At 46.1% G+C, this 18,043-nt stretch overlaps 1 protein-coding gene across 6 annotated transcripts in view; it reads right to left on the minus strand.

Moving 5' to 3' along the window:
• STK35 (serine/threonine kinase 35) overlaps nt 1-8,312 on the minus strand; it is a 101,454-nt gene extending 93,142 nt beyond the window's left edge. For 5 of the 6 annotated variants that reach the window (XR_012500568.1, XR_012500567.1, XR_012500569.1 and 2 more), the window contains exons 1-2: nt 7,788-8,312; nt 6,599-7,199 (exon numbers count right to left, since the gene is read on the minus strand). Coding sequence is in view for 1 of the 6 variants with exons in the window: in XM_074347037.1 (XP_074203138.1) it covers nt 6,599-7,199; nt 7,788-8,084 (898 nt within the window). In the remaining 5 variants the exon portion in view is untranslated. The remainder of the gene's footprint in view (nt 1-6,598; nt 7,200-7,787) is intronic. The other variant, XM_074347037.1, reaches the window with a different exon arrangement.
• Nucleotides 8,313-18,043: the final 9,731 nt, after the last annotated feature.

The following is an 18,043-nucleotide window of genomic DNA, read 5'->3' on the forward strand; positions in this document are numbered from 1 at the left end:
AAAAAAAAAGGTGAACGAGTTGGTGAGTGGGCAGGCAGACGAGACCTGGGCCCGGGAAGCCTTTGGGGGAATGAGCAAAGGTCAGAGATGCTAAAGGAGGGGCTGTTTGTTGAGATGACAGCACCAGACAGGGAGCAGTCTCCGACTCAGACACAGCATCAGTGACCATGACAGAAGGGAAACGGGGGACGCCAGCTACTTGTCCCAAAGACAAAAAGCACTTCCTTGCACAGGCAAGCGCCTTGGACTCATTTCACGAGAAGCTGCAGCATGTGTTTTCATGCAGGAATCTCAGCTGCCCACAAAAAAACATGAGAGGCATGTCAGCATGCCAGTCCTTTCCTACAGGCAGATTGCCTCCCTGGGCCTCTCGGCTACCTCACATCACGGGAAGGTGGAGGGAGGGAACGAGGCACTCAACACACTGGCTGCATTTCTGTTGAGAGGCAGGTAACTGGAAGAGCACAGAGCAGAAGATGAAGAGCCAAGGTTTAGACCCCAACTCTGCCCACTGGTTTACTGGGTGGTTGAGACTGAGGGTGATGGGAAGGTAGCTAGAACCTGGGGCAAATCTCTGACCCCCTCAGCCTCAGTCTCCTCACCCAGCATTATTACAGTGAGTTAAGTCACAGATGTGAAACACGCTTTGCAGAGGGTAAGGTACCTTGGGGAGCCACATCCTGACCACCACCATCGTCATTCCCACCTGACTGCAGCCAATCCTAGCAAGTTACCAACTTCAATACTCCTGGCACTGGAGGCCAGAGAAGACAGCTCCCACATGTCAGGCAAAAGATGACACTGAGATCAGAAAGTCAAAGTGTGCGATTATATCATCCCTGCCCCATAAACTGGGAAGAGACACCCACCTCACTGGGCTGTTGTAAGATTTAGCTGACACACGAAGCATCCTGCAAGGTGCCTGGACACTTAAGCAGACAAACACTGGGGACGAATCATGTTCATGTGTCTGGCAGGTCATAAAGCAGTATGTCAAGAATGTGGAATTTGGACAAGAACATCTGGATGTAAACCTAGACCCTGACCCCACAGTGCCTGCGTGCTGGACAAGTGACTCAACCTGATGGCTCTTGATTTTCTTGTAAGACCGGGTTACAAAAGCAGCAGCCTAAAGTGGAGAGGCCTGTATGAGAGAATGAACCATGAAAACGCCATGAAAGGGTATCAGAACTTGGAACAGAGCAGGGACTTGTTAGCACTGCAGAACCAACAGCCAGCAGAGCGGGGGAGCCCATGCAGTCCGCCTGCCAGGCTCACTTCTCACCCTTTTACAACTCGCCCTTCCCGCCCCCGAACGGAGTCCACACTCCTGGCAGCTGCTCCCCCCAGGGCACCTCTCACAGGCTGCAGGGAAATAACAGTGGCTGTGCTGGGTCCCCTGGACGGGCAATCACAGTGGAACGAGACCGCATTTGTGCACTCCCCGCAATGCAACTCACACCTATTGACAGTAGGTCCTCAATAACTGGGTTGAGATGAATCAAGATGAGAATTGTTGGCTGGAGAGGCTTCAAACAGCAACAACAGGGAATGTTCTGGTATAGGGCACGCGGAATGTGTAGATTAACACAACTAGGTAGACACCCAGAATTTGTGAGTCACTGCGGAGGGCCCTGGCTCCATACCACCAAAAGCCAAATTCCAGTCGAAAATAAACTGATGTTGTTAGGGATCTAAGCTCTCCTGGAGAGTTAATTTATACTATAAAGAGCCCTACCCAATGCAACCCCAATTAATCAAAGCTCTCCATTAAGTAAGGGCTGTTTCTATCTCCTGGGGCTGGTATCTAAAACCCCCAATGCGCCCAGAAGGCAGGTAGTCTGTGATAGCAAGAAAGAAGTCTGTGTGCTTGTCCCAAGACAATCAAGGGTACACCAGAAAGGAGGTGGAGGGTCCTTGGCAGCTGAGACATAGGGGAGGCACCGGCAGTGCTCCAAGTACTGGTTAATACACAGTCAAAAACAAATGGTCTCTGAGTGAAGTATGATTATGCCTATTTAACAACCAAGAAAAACAGAAGAGGCCAGAACTTAAGCCCCTTCCCAAGAGTGCAGCACGGCTGTCAAGGAGAGCAGGATGCCGGGACGTCATCCGGGCTTGGCTATCTGCTTAGCTGCTTTACATCAGCAGCCTCACTAACCTCAGTGCCTCAGTTGTCTTACCTGTAAAATAGGGATAATTATAGACTTTCAAAGGTGGCTGTGAGGATTGAATCAGCTAACAGGTTTAAGGCTTTGAGAACAGCTCCCGGCACACAGCCAATGAGTTTTATTTTTATTAACAGGATGAAACGGGGACTAAGGCCTTCTGACTCCAGTCAATACCAATGTTCTACTGTATCCCATTCATTTCCAGGGCCCTTAATGCCGCCTTTTATGTATGTCAGGGTAGCCAAAGATCACCATTCAGCCGCTGCCGCTACCTCTACCTCTACCTGGGGTTCTCTAAACTCTGAGGCCCCACCCTACAGCAGAGAATTCAGAGTTGCTTTCTGGAGGCCTGGGACGGGTGCCTGACTCTGAGCCTGAAGCTTCCCTAGGCTGAGAGACTGCAGGCCGACAGCCCCTCCACTAAGACCCTGGCCGCTCCCCACACCCGCTCCCCTTCACAGCTTACTGAAGTCTACTTCCTTCCTTGCTTCCCCAGGCCTCTCTCCTCCCAGGAGGAACTCTACTGTTTTCCAGGACACCCACCACTCGTAACCTTGCACTGTGGTCGTCTGGGTACGTACGTGTCTTCTGTGCGCCTCATGGAGGAAACGTGGTACAGCCTCTTCTAATACGATGTGTGGCTCAGTCACCACTGGGCATCAGTGTGCAGACAAGACTACAGCCCCCAGGCCGAGATTCCCACCCATGTCAAGCCACCTAAAGGCATCTTGAGTACAGCAAACGTTAAATAATTGGTAAAATGAAACAAGTTTTACCAAGTTAGGATAAGCTAGGCTCCTAGTTTCCAAACTTCTAATTCAGTTGTCTTGGATTTTTTTTCTTTCTTTTTGTCTTTATTTGTTGCCTTTGTCAGAAAGATCAGTGTGCACCTTAGAGAGAGCACCAGGATTTGAGTTTGACAGTGAGCTCAGGCTTGCCTGCTGTCTAAGTGGCAGTAATCTTGAACCCAGTTTTAGGTGCATTCAGGACAGGGTCCTTCGGCGATGGAAACAAGAGTATAAAAGCAAACTCTTGATGCCTTAACTCTTTTCTTTTAATGAAAACTACTTGAAAGTTAAAGCCACCAACCCATCAATCAAATAATTTACAGGATTGTTAATCTGGTTTAAAAAAGCCTGGGAGGGTGGTTTGAATCCTACCACAAACTCATCTGGGGCAAGCCTTGTCCCTTTTCTGGGCTTCCATTTCCTCCCCTGTGAAACAGAAGGTCAGGTCAGACGTCTGAGATTGCTCACTACTGACCAACTTCGGTTCTCTATATAATACTCTGCGTAGGACTTACCTGGTCTATGTTTAGAGAGGAGGGAAAGACACAAAGACAGAAGTCTATCAAAGTTGGCTAAGATGAAGACCTGCCATTAGGAAGTCTCCTCCCCCTTCTTTGATATTGGATTATTCATGTATAATTTTTTTAAACTATAGAACACCTTCTGGTCAAGTTGATACTACAGCGGAGGAAGAAACAATCATTCTCTATTTGGCCCAATTGTGAAATAAATTCCACTTTTTTCTCTACGGATCTACATGTTCCTAGGCCCACTTCTCTGCTAACTTTGGGCTAACTCCTGATTCTCATTTTTTCTGTTAATTTCTAGAACATGGTACAAAGCCGCTGTTAATGAGCCAACTTGCCTATTCCTCCTGTGACCCTGGTTAGTGTTTGAATCTCCTACAGGTCCTTAAACTTTTCAAATTAAGTTCCTTTGGGTCAAAGAGTTTTTTTTTCTTCTGCAAATATCACTATAGGCTCTCAGTAGAAGTTTGTGGATTTGGTTCATTGAAACTTTAAGGCACATTAACACTTATCTGTTCAAAATTATTGTGAATTGCAGGCGACTGGGCAAGAGGTGACTGCAAAGGACATTCTGATTAATGACAGAGCTGAACCAGATTATCTGTAAACTAGAAGGAATCTGCCCCAGGGCAGATTAAGACTGCTAACTCTCGGAAGGTGAAGTCAAGAAAACTTAACCTGGAGTATTGTGGGTCTGTGTTCTCTAATATTGCTAGCAAAAAGCTCAATGCCCATTTACTGCTTTTTAAATTGACACCTGACGTGTAAGTGTGAACATCAGTTTCATAAGCAGAGACAACATGCATGGTCTGTACTGCTGCATCCCTGGGCCCAGAACACGGACTGACCCACATTAGAGGCTCATATTTAAGACTCCAAACAACTAAAATGGACATATTAAGTCTGTGACCTAAAAACAAAATATTTTTCTTTTTTTTTTTTTTTTTTTAGGCCTCAGTTTTAGTTCACAAAGGGAGTAAGAAAATACCAGTGTTTCTGTCAACTTGGCGCTGCCGACAACACAGGAAACCAAATGTGTTCCATGGTCAAACAAATTTGGGAAACTTAGACAGGAACACTGTCAATCTCGATGGGGATGATGGTGGGAGATTCAAGATGTAGCCTGAATTTACTGGAAAAACAGTGAATTTCTCCTCCTTTGGAGCCCTTGCTGACATTCTCAGGCTGCAAAACAACTCTGTGACAGGCGACCCTTATCCTATGAATAAAGGAACGCACCCCACAGTTTTAAACAACTTGTCCCCTGTCTTCTGAAGTCAGTTAAACCAGGACTAAAAGTCTGACCCCATAGTGCACGGTATTAACCACTGTGCTATGCTGCTACTGTTGGCTGTAGTTTTGACAAATTCTACAAATGAAGAGTTTGAACAGTGTATGCAGGGAGAGGAAGTGAAGACTTCTACCCCAGGTTGAAGTTTCAAAACTGGTATCAATGAACTGAGGGTAGAAGGGGATTCTTTGGCAAATTCCTATATCCAAAGACAGTCGTGTAATATGAAGCCCAGACCATTCACTATTCACGGAGACGACAGTCTGAGAATGAAATAAAGAGCTTGCAGGATACCAGTAAGCTATAGGCATCTCCTGGAAAGTCTTTTTGAAACAAATATATTCACCCAGGAGAGAGGGTGGGCTTTGTAGGGCGATCGGGCAGGAATGGGCATAAAATGCAGAAGCCTATTTTGAAAAAGGACCACTGGTGATACTGATCGTGTCCTGCAATCCACTGTCAAGCAATGTACTTGAAACAAGACAGAGAGTTCTCTTGGGATGGGCGTGTAGGATCTTAAAGTCAGGCAACAGCTACAAACAAAATGCCCAGTCCAACCCCACCCGAAATCCTACCCATTCTTACAGGTCAGCTTTCGTTCATCCTCCAGGTAAGGAGAGTACAGTGACCCCTTTTAAACAGGATTGAGACTTTGAATCAAGACAGATCTGGGTTCCCGTCGCTTATGCCATGAAAAATTCTAGTAAAGAAACTAGGAGTACAACCCTACTTCCCTTACATGCTGATTAACCTTCATCAACTTATGCTTGTTACACCTTTACTTTCTCCATTTATAGAAAGAGGAGAGGATTTACTTTGAAAGTTATTATCTAAAGTCACTCTAAGATATCTGAAGCATAGTTAGGGCTCAGATTAGCAACCTCTCCGCTGAGAACGTCTCCTTGGGCCTCCCTAGCCCACTGGCCCTCTCTTCTCTGAACAAACGGATCTTGGCCACCTATAGTCTGACAAGACATTTGAGTACTGAGCACTCAGGATGAATACACTCCCTAACTGCGGTAAAACCTCAAAACTAGGACGAGCCCTCCCAGGACTGCAACCCCCGCCTTGCTTCACTGAGCCCCATCCTTCTTATAAATAAAACCACTTGCAAACCAGCCTCAGAGGATTAAGAATGTGAAAAACTGGAGGGAAAAGATGTTAGATGTTGTTATGTGAAAGCTCTAGGCCCACCTGTGGGGTTATTATTCTGCAGGCCCCAAGAGGACTTAGCCAGAAAACCACCAATTTGCTTGACTGCCCTGGGATGAAGGAAGAGCTGAGAGGGGCAGAGGGTTGTCTCAGAGGAAAATGAAGACTAGGAAGTAAGAGTTTGCAGGGTGGAGCTGGAGGGTGTCAGGATATTTGGAACCAGACAGGGAGGGGATGTGGGTGGGTCCAGCCAAGTTTTTCCTTTTTGTTAGTTTTGGGAGGGAAAGAGAAGAGGCCCTGGAGCGGGGAGGACTCTGAAGTTCTTCTACCAACTCTGAATCCTACGCCCTCCACTCCCAAATCAACCCCTAAGAGAGCAGGACGTTTCATAATAATGGCTCACACTTACTGAGCACTTACTAAGACAATGGTTGGCACTTAATGAGCACTTGTTATGAAAATACCAGCTAACGTTTGTGCTGGGGTCTGAACCTGGATGCTGAAAAGAGAGGAGGGCCCGAGTGCCAGGTCCCGAAAGGAGGGTGTGTCTACGTCCAGGGTGACAGGACCAGGAGCACGGTCTAGGGGCCCAGGGGTCAGCTGGGGCCGAGCCCACTAGCTTACTGGGTCCAGGCCCTGCTTGGCCAGGGCGGCCCGCGGCGCTCTTACCTTTGAGCGAGGTCTCCACCAGGCGCAGGTAAAGCTGCGAGCTCTTGTTGCCGTGGCTCATGCGCTGAGCTAGCCCGTTGCGCTGCAGGACGCACTCCTCAAACTGCACGACGTTCTGGTGGCGCCGCTTGAGGCTGGTCAGGGCCCAGAATTCGGCCAGCGCTAGCTCCACGTTCTCGGGGGCGTCGCAGCGGATCTTCTTGACCGCCACCCGGGCCCCGCTGCGCCCGGCCACTGCCTCGTAAACCACACCGTAGCTGCCGCGCCCGATCTCCGCCAACAGGCTGTAGCGCGGCCGCGCCGACCCGCCGCCGCCCTCCGGCCGCCGCCGCGCCAGGCAGGCCTCGCCCGGGGCCTCGGCCGCCACCGGATCCATGGCCTGGGCCGCCGCCGCCGGCCTCAGCTTCGCGCTGAGCGCCCGCGGCACTGGGCTTCGCCTTTTCCGCTCGGGGCTTTGTGTACCTCTGCGGGCGCCGTCCTCCTCCCCCGTTTCCATGGCTGCGGGCGGCGGGGGGAGCAGCAACGGCGCTGCCCGGGCCCCCCCTGCCTCATCCCTCCGTCCGGCCCCGGGACGCGGAGGAGCGGGACCTTGGATTGTGACCTGCGGGCGGAAGAAGCGGTTAAACGACCAGGCCGAGGCGGGGAGGCCAGGAGAGCAGGCCGCAGGGCGTCCCACCTCCTCCTCCGGCCGCCGCGGCCCCTTTAAGACGGAAGCCACGGCTGCTGACTGAACGGGGGAGGGGAAAGCGGGAAAGACGAAACCACAGGGCAGTGGCTCAGAGGGGGGAGCCGGAAAGAAAAGCAAAAACTCCCCGCCTTTTCAGTTAATTTATCGTGTAGCAATACGAAAAGCGAGGACCCGCAGATTTCGCGACCTAGGAAAATCGCCTTAAGAAGCAATTCGGACTGTTTAAGTCTTTTTCCCCGCCTGACTCCCTGTGGGATGCCCCTCCCCGCGTCCCGCCCTGTGATCTCCCGGGTGTAAACAGACCATTGAATTAAGCCCGAGCTGGAGCCCAGCGGACCGGCCCAAGTCCCGCAGGGCCGCGGGTGGAAGGGGATGACTTAAAAGTTCGGCGTCCCTGAGCGCGCCGACCAGGGGGCTCCAACTGCCCTCCCTAGGCGCCCGAGACGGCGGGGGTACTTTCAGCTTCGGTACTAGCTTTTACTCCGCGGACCGCGCCCTTACCTGGCCGGCGCCCTTCCACTTCCGGGCAGCCCGTTTCCCCCCTAAGGCCCCCGGCTGGGGATGGTCTGCTCCAGGCTGGGGCTGCCTCCGGTACGGAGCCGCGCGAGAGGCTGTGGCCCGCGCCAGGCGTGCGGCGCAGCCTGCAGCTGCACGGGTGATGGCAGCGTCGCTCTCAGGGGAGAACTGGGCGGCTAGGCTCTCCACGTGTTCGCGCCAGCTGAGCCCTTTACGTAACCCCTTTATATAAGCCGCACCTCCCGCCCTCACTCGGGCCCGCGGGGGCTCCTGGTGTCCCATCTCCCGGGAGGCAGGCCGAGTACCGCGCCGCCGGGGTCCTGCCAAGGTCGGCGGGCCAGCCGCAGCCGGGCGCACCCGGCACGCCACGCCGGGGCCCAATCACAGGCGAGAACACAAAACCCACAAAAAATAGGCGCCAAATTCCAGCGATCCGCTGTGGCTTCCCGGCCTCCGCAGCTGTCTGCGCACCGCAACCTCTTCTTTTCCTCTCTGGCTCTGAGAGAAGAGGAGCCGCACCCAGTAGGCCCTAATAAATGCTGATTGGTTGAGTGGATTGGTCGGTTTAATTAACTCACAAGTCGTGCCTGGGAACCGCCAGGACTGGGCTGGAATCCACACCCTGTCTCCTATTAGCCCCTTAATCCTGGGCAGATCATTGCCTACTTGGAGCCTCAGTTTCCTCTTATACAAAGTGGGTAAACTGCTTTTTACCTCCCAGGGTTGATAGCCGCAAGTGAAATGTATATATTTATATATAAAGTGGCTAACTGGATGCAAGGCTAAGAGCGCTTAGTGTAAGCTCCACTTAAGCATGAATTTTTTAATATTTTGTTCACTGCTTTGTATCTCAATGCCTAGTAGGTGCCCCAGTTTATTAACTGAGTCGCCAGATATTTATTGAATGTCTTTAATGCACTAGGTGCCGTCTTTGTTCTAAGTTGCCAGGGAAAGAGCAATAAACAAGACAGTCTACCTTGGTTGAGGTACTGTGCCTCATCAAATCATATGGGTGACCTTGTGCAAGTTAATTAACTTTTTGTGTCTCGAGTCATCTATGATACGGAAGAACAGTAGTTGGAGGATTCAGTGAGGTTAAAATAGGACAGGGCCTTGCACACACTAAATGTTAGATATTAAATAACCTAATACATTAATAATTTACACATATATAATAATATAGCATCTTTTTTTGACAGTGATAAGTGTCATAGAGAAAAAGAATGAGCCAAAAAGTGTCTGGGATCTGGGGACAGGCCGCTTCTGTTAGTGTGGTCATTGAAAGACTAATCTTTTTTTTCAATAGAATTTCAAATTTACATATAAATTGCAAGAATAGTAAAGAAATCTCATACACTTTTTAACCAGAATAACGATTTGCTATATTTTACTACATTTGCATTATCATGTTCTCTCTTGTGGATATGTGTGTATATATTGTACACAATATGTATATGTGCTTTTTTTCCCAAACCACTTTAGAGTAAGTTTCAGACCTCGTGCCCCTTTAATCCCTAAATACTTACATGTGTATTTCCCAAAAAATGGATATTCTTTTGCAAAATCTCAGTACAATTATCAAAATCGAGAATTTTAGCAATAATACAATTCTTTAATACATCTTTCATATTTAATTTTTGCTTATTGTCCCAATAATATAGCATTCCCTAAGATCCAGTCAGGATCACATTTTGCATTTGGTTGTCATGCCTCTTTAGTTTCCTTTAATTTAGAAAGGCAATTAATTAATTTTCATTGTCCTTTATGATCTTGACATTTTTGAAGAGTACTGGTGAGTTATTTTGTAGATGTCCCTAAGTTTGGATTTCTCTGATATTTTCTCATGATTAATTAGAATCAGGTTATGCATTTTGGGCAGGATGCCACTGAAAGAAATTGTGTCCTCAGTGTATCACATCAGGAGGCGCAATATGTTGGCTTATTCCAATATTGATGATGTTAACTTTGATCATTTTGTTAAGGTGGTGTCTGCCAAGGTTCCCTTTGTAACTAAGTATTTTGTAGGAAGTGGGAAGTTATTTTGGGACCATCCTGTTTTTCATCAGACCCTCACCCACTGTTTTTAATATTCATTAATGATTCTTGCCTGAGTCAGTTATTCTAATGGTAACAAAGTAGTGATTGGAAGGCCTCTGTATTACTTTGTTAGGGCTACCATAACAAAATACCACGAACTGGGTGGTTTAACAGAAGTTTATTTTCTCGAAGTTTCAGAAACTAGAAGTCCAGGGTCAAAGTGTTGGCAGGTTTGGTTACTCCTGAGACCTCTCTCCTTAGTTTGCAGGTGGCAGCCTTCTGGCTGTGTCCCCAGAAGACGTTTTCTCTGTGTGGGTATCTTATCCTTTTCTTATAAGGACACAGTCACGTTGGTTTAGGGCCCACCCTGACTGGCTTATTTTACCTTAATCAGCCTTTTAAAGACTTTATCTCCAAATATGTTACATTCTAAGGTAGTGGGGGCTGTGAATTCTACATATGAATTTGGCAGGGATGGGGAGGGGGGAGTCTATAACAGGTCAATAAGAGTCTCTTTGGAATATGACGCGTAGCTGAAACCTGAGGCCAGCCCTGCTAAACTATGGAAAGGCATTTCAGGAAGAGGGGAATAAGTAGAGAAGCCCTGAGACAGGAACATGATTGATGTCAAACTTAAGCCAATTGGTGAGAATGTGAAATGGTACACCTACTTTGGCAAAAAAAAAAAAAAAAAAAAACAAACTTTGGCAGTTTCCTATAAAGTTAAATACATATCTACTCTGTGGCCCAGTAATCCCATGCCTAGGTATTTACCCAAGATAAAGGAAAACTTATGTTCACAAATACACTGGCATAAGAATGTTTATCGTGGCTTTTTCCATAAGAGTCTCAAACTGGAAAATACTCTAATGTTCATCAGTGAATGACTAGATAACTAAATTGTGGTATTCTTGAACAAAGAAATGCTGTTCAGTGGGGGGAAAAAAGGAATGAAGTATTGATCCGACAACAAGGATGAATCAAAATAATTTTGCTAAGTGAAAGAAGCCAGGCACCAGAGGGTATATATAAACTGGATGATTTTATATACGATTCTTTAAAATGCAAACTAATTTATGGTGACAGAAAGCAAATTAGTAGTTGGGGTGCGGACAGAGGGAGGGATGGAATACAAAAGTATATGAGAAACTTTCTGAGGAGATGGATACGTTCATTATCTTGAAATTATCTTGTGATAGTTTCAAGGGGGCAGTATGTTAAAAAACACTTCAAACTGTACACACTTTAAATAAACGCAATTTAGGTACGTCAGTTTTACAGCTTTACCTCAATAAAGCTGTAAAAAAATGGAGGAAAAATACATTCTATGTGATTCCATTAATATAAAGTCAAGCTGCACTGCCCTGCGGTGGCAGGAATCATATCAGTGGTTATCTTTGGATGGGAATTTAGATGCCAAGGGGCACAAGGGAATTTTCTGGGTGATGGAATTTTATTGTATGTAAATTAAGAATTGTAATAAAGTTGATTTAAAAGATGAAAAAGCAAACCCAAAACATGCCACCATGAACACTCACATTTTACTTAGAGCTTCTAGGGGGGTGGGTATAGCTCAGTGGTAGAGCGCATGCTTAGCATGCATGAGGGCCTGGGTTCAATCCCTAGTACCTCCATTAAATAGATAAATAAACCTGATTATTTAGAGCTTCTAGGGACAGAAGGCTGCCTCGTGCTCAGGAAGGGCTCTGTTCCTTCCCTCATCAGCCCCATGGGTTGAGCAAGGTCTCTTCCAGCCAGTTTCCCCACCTGAATTTTAAGAGAGCTTGGATCTGAAGTTCTGAGAAGACCATAAGGAATATAGATCCTGTCACATGCTTGTGAGAGGGGCCAGGCTACTTGAAAAATTGTTGATGGCTTGACCATTTTTTCTTTTATTCTGGTTTTTCTTAAGTTACAAAAGTAACCTCTTCTTATGATGGCCAATAGCCAACATTTATTAATGTTTTCTCTCTCTCAAGCACTGGATTTCACAAATTCTCATGAATGACCATCCTGTGAGGTTTACTATCATCAGCCCCATTTTCCAGATGAGGAGACTGAGGGAGGAGTTTGATCAGCTGGGATTGGAACTGAGATGCCAGGCTCTGCACACCACCTTACCCGGCTCAGCCCTTCCCAAAGTAAGCATTTATGGGAACGTTTATGGCAAGCCTTCCACGCCTTTCTCTGTTGACAAACAGGCCTACCTGGAGTTCCCTGGAGCCCCACACAGTGCCAGACATGATTGGAGGTCAACATTTAGTGACAAGAAGAGAAGGAAAAGGGACAAGTAGCAGTGAGGCTTTAGGCCCTTCCAGTAAACACTGGCCTTTGAGAGAGCTGACAAAGAAAATAAGACATAATGGAATTATGTGATTCCAAATAACATTAGCCCTCAAAGGACAATAAAGCCAGTGAAGGAATAGCAAGGGAGAAGGGAGGTGCTATTTTAGAGTGGATGGTTTGGGAAAACTGCTGTAAGGAGGTGACCATTGAGTAGAGACCTCATTGAAGTAAAAGAATCGGCGAAATACATACTGACTAGAAGAGCAGTCCTCCCTCGTCTGAGGGAAGATCAAGTGCAATGGCCCTGAGGTGGGAGGCTGCAAGGGGGCCTGTGGCACTGAGCGCAGGGAATAGGGGAGAGTCCTGAGGAGGCTCGGAGAATGCGGAGAGACGAGCTGGGGCCCACTCATGAGGCAGGGGCTTGTGGGCAGCAGTGAGGACATGGAGCAATGACAGCACGCGAAGCGCCGTGGTTAGTGATGCAGCTGGAGAGGGCTGAGGCTCAGGTGGGTTGCCCCGTAGCAAGAAGCAGAATGATCATGCACCCTCTCCATCCCTGGTACTTAAGGGGTGAGAACACCCAAGGGGCAGCCAGCCTGGGGTGAAGGGGGTGGTGCCATGGGAAGCAGTTGGCCTAGCCTGGGAGGGTAAGGGTGGGTGCAGTGGAGGAGTGTGGAGGGGATGGCAGCTGGGAGACGGGGCTGAGACCGCTCCAGTGGGAAGAGAGTGGGCAAGGGGAGGAAGGGTTGGGGGCTGGAAGTGGCGCGGGGCTATGGCAGAGATAATGGTGGTTGTAGTAGGGTAGCTGGGGGTGGGGGCGGGTTAAGGGGAGAGGAGGGCTTCAGAGGGGCCGTGGAGATGCTGAAGGACAGAAGCTGGAGGTGGGTACCTCAATAGAGGGTATACTCTGAGTGGGGTGCTATGCTGTCGTCTTAAACTCCCCTTGCGTAATGGAACTGGATTTCAGAAGCTCCGGGAGGGCCGTGTCCAAGAGAAACCAGAGTCTGTCGTGCTGCCTAACACCATGGGTCTCACAGCAACTATTATACAAATGGGAAGATTGAGCCTCGGAAGCTGTTACATCACAAGTGAAATAGCTAAAATCTGACACCCAGCAGCCCTGGGTTTAAATGACCAAGCTCTTAACCCTTATACAAACCGGTGTTCTCAAGCTTGAGTGCACCTCAGCATCACACGTAGGGCTGGTAACAAACTAGATTGCTAGCCCCCCCCCCCCCCAAGAGCGGCCAATCGGTTAAGTCTCGGGTAGGGCTTAATTTGAGTATCTAACTAGATCCGGGTGGTGCTGATGTTCACGTTGCTGTATGGGAACCACACTTTGGGAACCACTACCCTACGCTACACTGCCCCTAGACCGAGCACAAAACTGGGGCAATTGTAGGGGACTGGAGTTCTGGCAAAGAATTTGGGGATGGATTGGAGCAAAGAAGACACGAGGTGATTATTAAAATCAAGAAAACAAAAACAGTTTATAAGGAAAACGTAATCATCATAAATTACAATGCCCAGCTGGAAATAATATTACATTGTCATTGTAATGTAAAAACAGTGCATTGATTTAACCAAAAATTATGATATAATTATTTTGGGAAAATTGGAGGTGGGCGGGTGTAGACAGAAAGAGAGGAAAACTAAGTCCTTATTCTCCATAGCTGTAAGTTAGTGACACCATAATCAGGTATAAAGAAGTAACTATAGAATGAGTTATTGCTTCATGGGATGGGACTTGATGGTGAGACAGAATTTTTGTTATAAGCCTTGTAGTGGTATCTAACCTGTAGTAGTAACTAACTCTTAAACATTATGTATATTTATTACTTGGATTAAAATTGAAATTAAAAATAAAAGTGGCATGGGTTTAAGCCACCACTGAAACAGCCTGTCAGCTTGGTGGCGCTGTTCAGCTTCTGGCTGTAACATCCACCTGTTGTCTTTGTATTACCTGGAAGCATCTGGAGGGCTACAAGTAATAAGTACCCAAATCACACCCTGGGGACACTGCACTAGAGACATTGCAGCCACTAGACTCAACAGAGAGGGCCCCTCGTCTATTTAACAAGGATCTGAGTCACAGAAAACAGAGGGAAGCAGATTCAGCCACCCTGTTTCCCAAACTTAAAGGATTGTTCTAATTTCCTCCAACCTGCCAATGAAAAGGCTCAGAAATTCCAACCCTTCTTCCTCTCCCATCTGGGAATGCCATAGAAGTTCTTTATCAGGCTATTATCTGAATATTTGCTGCAGAAAACTGGTTGCTAAATTCCTAGGAGTTATTTATGATTTTTGGAAAGATAAAGGAATATGATGCAGAGCTAGCAGGGCAAAGTCCTTTATTCTACAACTAGTGGAACGTTCCAAATAAAGGATTGGGGGATCTGGTTGAAATGTACATAACGTAGGACAACAAAGTACACTCGTTGATCAAAGGGTAAAGCACACAGCCTTTTAGGAAGGCAATTTGATAACTCATTGTTTATTAATATATTTAAAAATTCATACACTCTGAACCAGCAATTTCATTTCTAGAATTTATCCTATAGAAATGTTTACCGAAGTGTGGAACAATATGTATGTGCTATAAGGATTTTTATTGTGATCATTTGTCATAGTAAAATATTAGAAATACTCAAGTGCCAGAGACGGGATTAGTTACATAGAGGCACACATTTGAATGTCATGGAGCCATCAAAAAGAAGGAATTAGCTCCATGTGTACTACCACAGAGCAAGTATTCACAATATATTGTTATATGAAAAAGCAAATGTAAACTAGGATCTAAAGTATGACCTCATATTTTGTTTAAATATGTGTACACAGTTGCTAACCTTCATTGAGTTGTTTATTTGGGGCTGTCCTACATGCTTTATATGTGCTAATTTATTATTCCAGTATGCCTATAGGGTAGGTTTCATTATTACCTTCATTTTTCATAGAAACTGAGGCACAGAGAAGTTATGTGACTTTCTCGAGATGGTACCATTAAGAAATGGTGGAACTTGGTTTCAAACCAAGACATATCCGATTCCAAAGGTTGTGATCTTAAGCCATTACATGATACAACTTCTGTACTTACGTGTTAGTTTCTGCATGCATGAAAGAAATAGTTGGATAAATAATACTCTAGATGCCAAAAAGAATTCTCCCTAGGGGATTCTTTCAACACTTTTGTATGATTTGAACTTTTTAACCTATGTATTTTTGGTATTAATATTTAAGTCCCTTTTTGTGGATATGAAAAAACAAAAAATTCAGTTTAAAAAGAATAGGCAATCATGTAGACTACACTTCATCACTCATTTTCTCAGTGAGTACTGATTAAGCCCCTACTGTTTGCTGGATTGGCGATTGAGATGAATAATATGTCATGGAGGAACATAGGGTCTCATGAGAACACAAAGAAGTATCCAGCCACAGTCTCCCGGCTCTATTGCACTGTGGCTTTCCTTTAGATTTTAGATCTTTACAAGGGATATGCAGTCAACCCCCAGTATAATGACTACATCTGTGTCAAAATAGTTTTTGTTTTTGGGGGTTTTTTTCCTTCAAGTTTTATTAGGATGTAATTGACATACAGCTTGTATAAGTTTAAGATGTACAGCGTAATGATTTGACTTACATATATCATGAAGTTATTAGCACATCAAAACTTTTTTAAACCACTTCCTTCAGGTGACTTCTATAAATTGGTCTTTTGCAAACACTACTCTGTTACTTTAAATAAGTAAAGTGATTGAGAGAGTCTAGGAAATGTGAAAGATTCTGTAAGGCTTAATAATAACTTAAATATAAAGCAACTCCCACTTTGAGGGATCATTTCTGGGGAAAACCACTCTGTCTTCTAGCCAGGTATAGACCACACGTGAACCCCACCTATTAAACCTGGCAGACCTGCCTGTACAAATCTGTATAGCGAGCATTACCCTCCCTTAGCAGATGAGTAATTTGAGACTCAGAGGTGAGGTGATTTGCCCAAGGTACCTTGCAAGTGGCAGAACTGGAACCCAACTGGAGTCCAGGTCTGTCTGGTCCTCTCGCCCTACCTCGCCCATTAAAGCACGGAGAAGGTTTCTAGGCTACTTTCCTAATTTAGATTGCTGGCCCTGCTAAGAATATGAGGCTGTGTTGACAGAATGCTAACACTGATTAATTTATTGTTCTTTTATTGCCTTATGCTAGTATAGTTGTGTGCAGTGTTTCATAGAGAATGGCGAAGCAATTTGCAAATATAAAACCCAGATGCTTAATTTGAATTTCTGGATTTCTGTTTCAAATTTATTGTAAACCAAGTCAGGTTGTTTATACCATAAACACCCTAGTGTCTATTATAAAGATCCCTGGAAACTGCTCTTAGGTTCTAAAGTGGTATATTTGCTTACATTTCTCAAGTACGAGGTGAGAGGAGTCAACAGTGTCTTGTTTGGGGGTGAAAGGTCCCCTACAAGGGTGTGTTGGAGCTGCTTCCTCTGGGCTTATGTTCGTGCACATCTGTTCCCAGCTCTCAGTGACATCACATCCAGCTTGAAATCAACTAGGATGGGAGTATTGACACCATGGAAAGTGGCAAACCCTTGTGGGGTTTTAATTTGTAATCAAAGCTCCTTCCATCTGCTTTCTGCCCCTCTTCCAAATGATTTAACCTCCCTGTGCCTTGTGAATAGCAAGAATTCTTCCTTTCTAGGTTACTCTGAAGATTTAGTGAGATAAAGCATGGCACTCCTTCTATGTTTGTTTATTTAAATAACTAATGCATATGCAGCATTGAAAAAAAATCAAACAAACAAAAAAGTTTTCAGTGAAAAGTAAATTTCCTTCTCAACCTGGACCTCCACTCCAGTTCCTATCCCAGAGGGCAGACTGTTTCTCTGAATCCTTCCAGAGATGTGCTCTGCATATATGAGCATATATATATATATGTCTGCACATGTGTATTTTTACATGACAGTATATCACCACAGTATGTGTGTTCTGCCCCTTGACACACACACACGTATGAGAGAAAGAAAGACATATACTTATCTATCTATGATTATTCTAAACTGGCGCATATAGATCTAACTTGTTATTTTTAAAGGCTACCCTTTATTCCATTTTCAGATGCACCATGGTTTATTTAATCCACCCTCTGTGGGTGATAGTTAGGTTATTTCCCATCTCTTGCCAGTACAAACAATGGGCATTGAATAACCTGCCTTTTGCTCGTAAACACAAGTATCTCTGTAGGCTCAGTTCTTGGAAATGGAACCATTGGGTCAAAGGGCATGGGCATTGGCATTTAAAATTCTGATTCAGTTGTCAAATTGCCTTCCAGGGGTTGTACCAATTTTCTCTCCAACCCACAGTATAGGAGAGTGCATGAGTCCCCACGGCCTGGGGACATTGTCCCACTTTTTGATCTGTGCCATCTCCTAGTCCTTGGCACCCTGAATAGGTGAATGGTCCTCATTATTATCGTTGATGGAAACACTCAGGTGTGGGAGTGGCCCTTGGGCACTGACGCTCCGTGAACGCTGCTTTGCATGCTCTTTATCATCCCAGTTATTCTTGAGTGAAATTTCTCAGGAACATTAAGGATCAAGAGGGTGAGAAACTCCAGTGCTCCGGGCAGCTCTGGTACAGCTTGTTCGCTGTCGCTGTAACAGAATCAGCTGTCTGAAATACACACCTGTCCTCTTGCTCGTCTCTGTAAAACTTTCTATGGCTCACATTTCTCAAGATTCCTGGACCAGCAGTGCCAGCATCCCTTCGAGCTGGTTGGAAATGTACCTTTCAGGCCCCTCCGCAGACCTACTGAATCAGACACTCAGGCAGGGCTCAGCTCTCGGGGCCTTCAGCCAGCCCTGGGGCAATGCGGCTGTGCCCTCAGGTTTGCAGCCACTGACTTACAGAGCGAAGTGGCC

The sequence above is a fragment of the Camelus bactrianus genome, chromosome 19, assembly GCF_048773025.1.
Source record: "Camelus bactrianus isolate YW-2024 breed Bactrian camel chromosome 19, ASM4877302v1, whole genome shotgun sequence".
Taxonomy (NCBI): domain Eukaryota; kingdom Metazoa; phylum Chordata; class Mammalia; order Artiodactyla; family Camelidae; genus Camelus; species Camelus bactrianus.